Below are 11,272 nucleotides of genomic sequence, written 5' to 3'. Positions count from 1 at the left end.
AAACTTCTATACTTACTGCGTTGGATTTTCATACCAGCCCACTTTAGATTTTCATTAAGTGTCTAAAGTATTCTCTTCAAAAACATACTTTGTGTTGGCACTGGAATAAGACGAAGCTGAATGTGGAGAAAATGTTTGACTCACCTCCTTTTGTGCGACTAGACAGAAAAGCCAGGACCACCAAAAACCCAACCCACTTTATTTCAGTCTGGACGTGGTCGGCCAGGGCTCTGGGATGTTTTCTGCCTGGTGCTGCTGTAATATACAATCGAAGACCAGGAAGTGAGAATAATACGTGTGAGAGTAAAGAATCTGATCCAACTGGTGTATTGTTTAGTATCACTTCATATGAAGGCTGCACCTACGAATCATCCGTAATGGAAATATTTGAAATGTTTTTGTGTGGCAGTAAGTTTTTCTTCCCTTCACTAATCAACTGCTTCTAATCTTCATCTGCTCTGACAGACTTTACATAACCTGCACTGAACTGCAGAGGACAAATACTGTGAATGAGCCACAACTTGAGACAGAATAAAATCAACAACAATCTTTAGGAGGTGGAGTTGGAAATAAGAACGTAGCTCCAGGATTTATCTCAGAACTTTTCTCAGCTGTGACAGTAAAGGCGATTTTGTTAACACAATAGTGTTCAGATACCCATCTTCAAAGTCAGTACTACTTGTCTATTCCACTCCACACCTGTAAAGTTTTACAACTGTAACTTGTGCAGTTTTGATGTTTTTCACAAACAAGAAAATGTTGTCAGGACTTTAAATCCAAAAACCCTGTTGGGTGTTTTGTTGGATGTACAGTGACACTCACACACAGACATTTATACACACACTTCATAGAAACAGGAAATAATGAAAGTCATGCACACACTGGTTCACTACAACAACTTACATCACAGTGTAACAATTCAGCAGTTTATTCAGCAGTTTTTAAAAGCTTCAGGAAAGTTTCAGGAAAGAATCTGATCCGACTGGTGTTGTTTAGTTTCACTTCATATGAAGCTGCACCTACGAATCATCCAAATATTTGAAATGCGTTTGTGTAGCAGTCAGTTTCTCTTCCCTCCAGTAAACGGTGTCAAACACAAACACTAGAATATCAAACAGCATTAACTGTTTCTAATCTTCATCTGCTCTGACAGACTTTACATAACCTGCACTGAACTGCAGAGGAGAAATACTGTGAATGAGCCACAACTTGAGACAGAATAAATTGAACAATAATCTTTAAAAACAAATGTTGGCCAACAATTCAGTTTTTTTTGTCTTCATTCTGAGGTTAAATCATATAAGTTTCTTTGGATATAAACTGTACAAGATCAGTCATTAAGGTCACGGTAGTCCTAAGAATATGACTTCTGTCCTCGTTCATGAGGACGTTTCACCTCTGAAAGGTTTCCTTCTGTGATTGGTGGAGAGTTTCAGATGATACCATCCATCTTACCTCAGAGGACATTGTTGGGGGTTTTCCTTGTAAATTTCAGCTTTATGTGTTTCTGTTACAGTCTATCACCCAAATTAAAGAATGTGTTTTTCTATATGAACGCCAACATGACTGCAGTCATTACTGAAGCCATCTTTGATTATGTTATTTGAGTAATAACAACTACTGCTGTGTCACATTTAAAATATATTTTTATAAACACACAAATAAACAGTTTTCACTGTTAAATTAGGTTTCAGATGGCATCACAAACACCTTATAATGAATGTACCAAAGTCAGTGAAAGAGTTATTTTAGATTCATAAAAATGTGAAGAGACTTTAAAACTTGTGTTCATTTCTTCTGACAATGGTCGATCCTAGAGGTCATATGTGAAACACACAGCTGATAAATGCTGATACACCAACAGTCACATTGTGAATTACTTGTGCCCAGAAGGGTTCATTGTTATGAGGCAGACTGATGAGCACAGGATTAATTTAAAAAACTCCCCTTTGACAGGAATGTTCCAATGATTACCAAGAAAAAAAAAAAAAAAACACTGCTGAAGGATTAAATCTGTGAATTACAACACAAAGGTTTATAACTCTGCATCACAGAGCTGAGCTGTTGTTCACAAACTATTAAAACACACCAGTGACTCATCCGAAGGTGTGGTTTCATCAGACTGTCCTCATACCCAGAACACACCCGTGTGTCTGTTCATGCTGGCAAACATAACATTTGGAAACATGTGTGAACTGTTATATTTTTTTATAGAATCATATGATACTTGTGTTTGCATCTGTAAATCTATCCCTTGCATTTTTTCCACATATAATTGGACATAATCTGAAATCTGGTTACAGTTAATGCACTGTTATATATTGAAAACTAAATTTCATGTAATCTGTTACTATGGTAAGCTGCTAATTGATAATTCACTGTAATTTCTCCTTCCTGACGCTTATGAGCTATTTATCTGCTGCTGTTAATAACTGCGCTTTGTTTTATGTTTCATTTGAAAAACTCTGTTATTCATTCAGCTGTGTTTAGTTATGTGGACATTTTGGTCACTTCACGTGTAACCAGGGCAGCAGATAAAGGACCAGCATGCATCAGGATGGATGCATACCAGAGAAAGAGAAGATTCACATGAACAGAGGTTTCAATACATGTTTTTACTCAGAAGAATGCTGCAACCTGATAAAAGCAAGTACAAATACACAAAAATATTTGATAAAAACATCGTGTTGCTCTTATATTCTTGTTATATGCAAAATGTATTCCTTGGTTTCATTATTTCTCCTCCACAAAGATGAAAATTAGGTCAACTCTGCATGCAGCCCTCAAGGAATAAGGTGGTTGATCTGATATCGAGATGATATCAGATTTGACTTTTTGTTCATTGACACTGCATATATTTACTGTGGCATCGTTTTGTTTTGCATTGACAGTTGAATCACTGCCGAATGTTATAAAAGACAAGTGTTTATCTGTGTAATAAGTACAATTCATTAAGAACTTAATAAAAAAAGTCACATTTTAATCTTTACCAAATCTTTCATGAAACCCTCTTAATTATTAAAAAAGACGTTCACAGAGTTTCAGAGTCTTTTTTTCTGTTCTGAGACATGCTTTGTGCCTTTATGAACAACTTTCTATTCAATATCTATGGACTAACCATAGATATGAGGGAGAGGAGAAAGTCTGCATTTCCTTCCTGAATCCATCTGGATGAGGATGGCTTCAACACACAGAACTGAAGGTCCTCTTGTCTCGCAGTCACACTGAAAACTAAATTTCAGCTAATAGTCAAACTTCAGATCCTTACAGCCTCCTCAGATAGTGAAACAGCAACACACTGGGTCTTCATGGTGTAATTTAATCCTACTTTCCAAGCGAAGAGCTTAATTTGTCTCCAGCTAACTTAATGTATAATTTACACTTATTTGGCTTCTTTGCAGGCTGTGATTTTAAACAGCTTTCTACCTCAAAGTCGGCCCTGCAAAATGAAATGAAACCCGATTCAGTTCTGAAACACATCAACATGCAACTCAAAACAAATGAAGTATGTATAACACACCATGCTCTTACAGAAAGTCTATGAGAGCTGCTATATTTCATACTGAAGATATATCTACCCCTTAGTGTTGAATTCTTGCATGTCTTGGCCTTTCTCCCTCGATGAGACCTCGCGCTGATGTGATTCTTCCACCTGCTGAGACTGAGGAGAATGAAAATAAATGGTGTTAAGTCTCCTGAAAGTGTAACTGTTTACCCTGATTTTTGTTCTATTTTTTCACTCAGTCACCAATAATTAGAAAGAGGTGTTGGGATCGTGCTCTCCTCTATCAAAGATGAGCCCATAATTGGAGATTTCTGGTGAATTTTGGGGGAACAAATGAACAGATTACAATAACAGAGTATAAGTAGTTACTTCAAAACAAAAACTAACTACAAAACTAAGGTACCCATTCATCACTAACCACCTTCTTAATCCACTGTGTCTCAGAGGAAAATACTGTCTGACGGCCTGAGTGAGCAGTTACTTTAAAACAAGATTTTTGCATGTAATATGTACGAGACTGTTGAAACACTGTGAACTGGATTCAATCTCATACAGTTTAGAAGTTGTGGTGAAACGTGGTTTTATTTCACCAGATTAGAAACAATCTTTGACAAACATTGAAGTCTTTTGTCATTCATGTGTTAGTCAGTACTGTCCGTATCAGTTAGGCTCCATGGGACCCGCTTCCCTGGCTCAACACACCTGACTCCAATTAATGGGCCAACAACAGACTTCTGCAGAACTTGATCACAACCAGATCAAGGTGATCCATTTATCTGAATCTAGTGTTTCAGAACAAGAAAACAAGCAGGGCAGTGATCTCTGTGGGCCAGGATTGGGACTCTCGGGGCTTTAGATCCTCCGACACAGAACTATGTGTTCTGTGTGCCGTAATTTTACGCAGACCGTAACATTTATATCATCTTAGTGTGAAAAGGAAAGAAAAGGTTGGTAGAACTCTATGGAAACATTTGAGCACCACTTTGAAAGGTTTGACTGCAGGGAACTGGCATTGAGGTCCTTTTCTTCGGATTTAGAAAGTTCAAATGAGCTATAAACCCTAAAAATAATTAATTAGACTAATGTTCAGTTTATGGACCTTTGAGTTTGAAATATCTTGTTGTTCACATTAATATTTGGATGTTGTTGATTCTTAACAGAGGAGCAGTGCTTGAAAACCTGGGACAAAACATCAGCTCCTGTATGAAAGCAGATCACTCAGAAGAAACTCTGCTTCAGATCTGTCTACTTTTGGCCAACAAGAGGTGTTGTTTGTGCAGCTTAATGTCAGATTATCTGAGCAAAATGCAGCAATTTTTCATGATTTTTGTGTCATTAAGCACTGCTTTCTCCGTTTAAATGGATGCACCACCACAAGGCTGGGGAGGAAAAATGTGAATTTCTAAATGATGGTGATCTTCATGCCTCAGAAGCTCTGCTCTTGGGCTGCCAGTCCTGGACACATTTGAAATCTCCATCTTTTTAATTCTCCAGATAAAATCACACTTCTAATCACTGTCACCTGATCTGGATCCCTTATTCTAATTCTATGGATTTTCAGAGTGATGACTGTACCTCAGATTTATCTGACATGAACATGAATAAATATAATAAAATTAAACAGCATAAACAGAAATTGTGAGTGAAAGCCAAATACATTTTAAAAAATACAATTTTGTTTTACCTTGTCACATTTGCGGCAGAGGAGCGGCACCAGGCCCACAAACCCTGCCACCAGAATGACTCCAACAATCAGTCCTATACCTCTGCGTTTGTCTGAGAACACACACAGAACATTCACAAAAATGAAATGACACTTTTCTGGACATCTTGTATTTCAAGATAAATATCCACAACACGATCTGTTATGTCGGTCTTTGCATTGGGGAGATTTCCTAGCTGCTGTCTGCAGCCTGAATACCTGCTTGGACAACAGACAGCCTTAACAGAGTAGCTCTCCTGCTGTTTGTTCTGGTGCTGACGGTGCAGCTGTAGATCAGATCAGTATCATTGTCTGAGAGTATCAGAGAGCTGCTGATGTTGTAAAGCTGCTGTTCAGATGGCTGGATTATAGTCGTGCTCCTGAGGATGACTTTGGATGGAGGGCTGGTGGACCAGGTGAGCGCAGGTTCAGGGTAGATCCCCACTGAGCTGCAGGTGATCCTGTTCTCTACATGCTGAATGTTGACTGTTTCTACTGGAGCTGTAAAGATTAAGACAAAATCTTTATGAGTCATTGGTTAATGGATGGTACAAGTGGAGAACAATTATTGTTGCTTTTTGAGTGTGTTGTTGGTGTTTACAATTGTCTTCTATTGTACATATTAGATTCTAATTACATTACAAAGAGATAAGTAGAAACCTCGATAACATACATCTACAATCATTAGCCAAAGGAGTGTCTCTGTCCCGATGTGATATTGTGAGGATTTGAGAGGAACATACCTTTAAACTATGTTGTTTTATCCTAACTGTTGACTGGTATCTTATTTTCCTAAAGCTAACAAAGTGACTGCACATAGTAACCAAAGAAAAGTTAAAAAGAGGAGGAAAATGCTAGTGTTATGATTCCCCATAGAGGTAAAACAGTGTTTGGAATTGAATTCGTCTGTGAGTGTGATGTTTCAGAGCCACTGTCACTGCAACCCTCCCTCCAAACAAACAGATGTCTGTTGTTTGACCCAAAAGTCAGTTTTTCATTTGTAAATGAATTCCATCTATCCCTTAATCCACTTTAGGCTTACTGGGGATGGAGACTATCCCAGTTGCCATTGGGTAAGAGGCAGGATCAATCACATGGTCAAACAGAGACAAACAACCACGCAATAATGTAGTTATTGTACATATTGATGGTTTTCTGTAAGGTAAAATGGCCACATGTTCTCTTAGTGATTGTGTTTTATATCATAAAATCACAATTTGACTGGAATCCATTTCTGCACAATTTTTTATGCTTTTTTGGTGAAAAGCACATACAAGATGTGTTTAATTGTGTGTTTCTCATACCATCCACTTTCAGACTAATGAACGAAGCCTTCTGTCCAGTGTCGGTGTTGGTCTGGCACTCGTATCTGCCCTGGTCCTGAACCTTCACCCCTGTCAGCAGCAGTGAGGCGTTTCCACTGGAGATCTGATCCTGGAACAGTGATGTCCTGCCTCTGAAGCGCTGGTCCTGATCTCTGATCTGGTCTTGGTTGAAGTAGTAGGCGTGATTGGGAGGAGTCCAGTGGATTATTACATCACTGCCACCCTGGAAGCTGCATGGTAAGATGCAGCTCTCCTTGAAGACACAGGATACCTCAACATCTGTGACAGATCAATAGAATAGAGTTCAGTTCTGGGAAACGAACCACAGTTAAAGAGATCTGTGTTGAACCTGTTCTGAGCTGAGCTACAACTGAGGTGCACATCCATGAGAGGGAACTAGAGAAAGCTCTTCTTTAGGATTTACTTTAATTTTTGGGAATATTTGGTAAGTTACATCATATCTGGGAAGACCCCAGTCAGTCGTATAAGTTTATTATTTGTTGTTGCATGTTTTAATGTATAGCAGGTCAGAAGAGATATATGTTGTTGTTTAAATTCCTGACGTGTGCGTCACATTTCTTAGAAACAGGAAATAAACACTTCCAGAAAGAAACATTTCCTTTTGAAACATATTTTACAGTCAAGATGTCATGATTTGGGCCTCAAGAGCTGAATTTTATTTTGCCTTTTAAAAGATGTGAAAAGAAAACGTGAACAGAAAAAGTAAAAATTTAAAATGCCTCCACTAACGTACAAAAAAAGGCTTACACCATTTGACTGTTAACTGTAGCAGCTTGGAAAGGTACATTCCCACAGTATACTAATATTGTAGAAAAGAACATGAAAAGCTAAAGGCTGAACCAGCCTTCAGTGGAAAAGTCAAAGGCTCATTTGTTGCTTAGCTTGCTTGTGGAAAGGAAGGTTTAGTTCAACTTTCAAGCGTCAGAGCAGACATGAGCCAATCAAATCGCCTGATTGATTGTGTGCCCGGTCTCTTCAGGAGGGGGTTCCTGCTTCACCGGAGGCTGTGGAGCCACAGGTTCAGGGCCCTTATTATGAATTAGCCGGAAGAGGAAAGAATTTATTTCAAGCAGTGAACTATCCAAAACTACCAGAAAAAAAACGACTTATGTTTTTGGTCTTGCATTTGTGGGACATTGTGCAAAATCAGGGATGTAAACCTGTGGCCTCTGGCACCGCAGGAACCCAGAAATGGATCTCTAGAACGATAATCTCTACAATTCCAGACATCAGTGTGAATCCTGTCTGAACCTGGCAGGTGTTTACACATTTTTATGTTGGGCTGATTTCTGATCTTCAAACATGGCCGTCATTTTAATCCTAACCACAAACCTGTAAAATACTTGGACAGTGCAGGTAACACGTTAAAAATGTTTTTGTTGCAGTTTGCTTTTCACAAACACAGAAATGATGTCAGGACTTTAAATTCTAAAAGGTGTAACTGTGCGAAAGGAGCGGCTTTCTTTAAAGAATGTTTCCAGACAGGTTCAGCAAAGTGTTGTTATAACCTTGTCTGTTACAAACCGATCTCTCCCACACAGCTCACACCGTCACCGTTTTATCGCGTTCTCAGTACATTCAAATCTCTATCTTATCAAAAGGAGCAACACGTCTTAACCTCACTCCTAGACATTTAGCCCGAGTTCAAACGTAGCTGCATTTTGAACCTCATTTATAGATATTAGTTTTATTACGTCACACAACAGTTGAGTTACTTGGTTGTGTTTCTAAAGTCAGCAAAAACACAGAGCCACAAGGATTCATTAGAAATCCAGATCAACCTCATTTGTTTGACATAAACTGTTAAAAAAAAGAACTCTCTTTAGATACACATGGTCTCTGAGATTTCTGCCTCTACAGTTTATCCTGCCGACAGTTTACAGTTTTTTAAGGAAACTTTCCATAAGAAGTCAAAGAAGGTTCATGAATCTCTGGATACATTTTCGTTCTGTGATTTTTGGCTGTCACATGTTTAACCTGTCAAACTTTGAACCTGTCCTCATTTGTTATGTTAGTTGATGTCTTCTTTTCTCCTCTGGTGAACACCATAAAGCCAACACAGTGTAACACAGTAAATGTTTCACTCACCTCCTCTTGAAAGAGTCCACAGAAAACACAGGAGCACCAAAAACACAACACACTTCATCTCAGTCATTGTTCAGCTGGACTGCCGTTGCAGTAATTAACAATAAATCAGCCGGCTGTGAAACTTGCACAAAAAATGTCATCAAACTGGTCTGTCGCTCGTTCGACTGCGCCTGCACACTGCAGTCATGGAGCAGTGACCACAGTAATATCTGAAATACTTTGGTGTGGCAGACTCTCAGTAACATTTTAGACTTTCATTTTAATAATTGGTTTGTTCTGTAATTTTCTGAAACTTTACAAAGGCACATACTACGCTGTTTTGCACGATTAACTGTTTAAAGTCCTCAGCTTTTTCTGTTCACCCCCAAGGTCAAAAGCCCAAGAGCTACATCTCAAACTCTGTCAGTTTACCAGGGGACTCAGGACACAGATGCAGGGTCGTGTGGGTTCTAAAGGTTTTATTTAAAGGCAGCACACAGAACGCAGGGCGATCTCCTGGCAGCGCAAAAGGAAAAGGCCATGAAAAAACCGAAGCGCTCTCCTCAGTAACCTAGCGGAGGAAGAGCGCAGCTACGAAAAGTTACAAAACTATAACTGGGAGGAAAACAAAAAGCTATGAACGCTTAACAAAACAATGTCACGCTTTCCTAACGAGGCGGAGTAAAACAAAAGACGCACTCTGACCAAACAGAGGCTCCATAACGACAAACTTAAATATCGCCTTTAACGGAGGCAGGCTCGTGGAACAAGACAAGGGGCTGGTAATGCAGCTCGAATGGAGACAACATACTGGCACAAGACCAGGGAAACGCAGACTATTTGAACACATGCGGGACCAAGGGGAACAGGTGGAAACACTTGGGAATCAGGGAAGACAATGAGACGCTGGACACGGGAGGAAAGGCAAGATACCTGAAACAAGAGGAGACGGTTAGTGATTTCAAAATAAAACAGGAAATGACGAGACAAGACATGGAACAGAAAATACACCGTGACAAACTCTACATTTGATTTATTCTCATTCAATTTTATTCTTGGGATGAATTATAATGACATCCTGGAATCGCTTCAGTACAGTGCCAAAGATAATAAGAGACCGCAGTTGAAATGCAGCAGTACGAACATTGTTGTTGTTGACTTCGCCCAGCAGGAGCTGGAAGGACCTGGGACGCAACATGAAATGCTTGGTGAAGGAGACCAGTGCAAATGATGTTTGTTTGATTCTTTAATCTCTGGATCCAAGCTCCCAGAGCCCAAACCGAAGACAGTAATCTGTTTCCATACATACATTTACTTGCTCCACTGGCAAAAAAAAAAAAGCAGCTTCTCAGTTTCCTGTGATCATGCAGTAATGATGCTGTGGCCATTCACACAGTCCTGTGGGATTACTAAAGTTTAGTTATCCCACATGACTGTGATTTACATCTTGTTCTGACACATAGTTTCAACTGAACTATTTCATCACGCTAAGGCATGGCTACACAATAAAACCTAATATCCCTGCGTTAGTAATCAATGTCCACACATTACAAAATATTGGTCACTGATTACTAATGCAGCAATAATTTTCACACAGATGTTTCCAGTAAGGCTGTGTGGATGTGAAGCAATGATTCTAGGGAAGCCTGACTGATGCCCTAACGACATTCTTATGCGTTTTCAGTTAAACAAAACCCATTTAATGTGTGGATATAATTTTTTTAGCTTTAGTTTTGGATTTACTTGGATCTGTCGTGATTCACAATGTTTTGCTTTTTCTGAGGAAAACAACCCCGGTAAGACAACTTATCAACAGTGACCGTAATCGGTTGCTTTTGTTTTGTTTGACGGGGCTGCCATCTCCACCGGAGCGAGCTCACTGAAAAAAACACAACACACTGGGTCTTACTTACAGATACTTACTATATCTGTAGCTTTTACTTTATCTGACTGAAAACACTCTACAGTTGGCTCTCTTTGAGGAACATGTGGAAACATAAAACCTTTCCATAGCCTTCATAATTCAGTAATGTATGGAGCCATTTCAGGGCCATGATATAATTTGAAACAAATATGTGAGTATAACGACTTCAAATTCATTTAATTGTTTTTTTTCTAATATTTTTTATTTCAAATTCTTTTTTGATTTTTCAGTTTTTATATTTTAAGATTCAGATATTTTGTTTCCAGTTCAAAACCTTTTTTTTTTTTTCTGTTTTAAAATTTTGACACTGATACGGCGTGAGGGGCGGGGCTTTAGATGACATCCAGCTGTCAGGGCTCTCTTAGTCACGCTGCCTTCAGGAAAATATGAAAGTAAGTGAACATTTCCCACACCCACAAAGTATCACATGCAGTAGTTGTCTCTTACATTGAACTGTGAGTTCAAAATTGGACTTTCAGTTTCAAAACATCCATCCATCCATTTTCTATACCGTCAATCCGTTAATCGGGTAGCGGGGTTTCAAAACATATTTTTTTCAATTTCAAACGTTGACACACATTGACACACATTATGGCCCTGAAATGGCTCCATAGTTTGCTGTTAATTTATGACGTTTCAATAAAAATGCACATCAAAATAGGTTTAAATAAAAAAATTCTTTATTAAAAAACAAATAAACAAAAAATTTATTAATATCTTCATGTGGT

General features: G+C 38.8%; 1 protein-coding gene across 1 annotated transcript; it reads right to left on the bottom strand.

Annotated features, from left to right (window-relative positions):
- Positions 1-3,183: 3,183 nt before the first annotated feature.
- On the bottom strand, positions 3,184-8,786 carry LOC140284613 (CD276 antigen homolog). Its single transcript, XM_072378524.1, has 6 exons — positions 8,642-8,786; positions 6,512-6,811; positions 5,427-5,708; positions 5,190-5,281; positions 3,579-3,661; positions 3,184-3,439 (listed from the first exon to the last, which is right to left on the bottom strand). Exons 1-6 carry the CDS (start codon positions 8,706-8,708, stop codon positions 3,325-3,327), a joined length of 939 nt encoding a protein of 312 aa, XP_072234625.1. The 5' UTR covers positions 8,709-8,786; the 3' UTR covers positions 3,184-3,324.
- Positions 8,787-11,272: the final 2,486 nt, after the last annotated feature.

This window comes from Leuresthes tenuis, unplaced genomic scaffold (assembly GCF_036924035.1).
Source record: "Leuresthes tenuis unplaced genomic scaffold, fLeuTen1.0.hap1 SCAF_24, whole genome shotgun sequence".
Lineage (NCBI taxonomy): Eukaryota > Metazoa > Chordata > Actinopteri > Atheriniformes > Atherinopsidae > Leuresthes > Leuresthes tenuis.
This window is presented reverse-complemented; position numbering and strand designations above follow the sequence as displayed.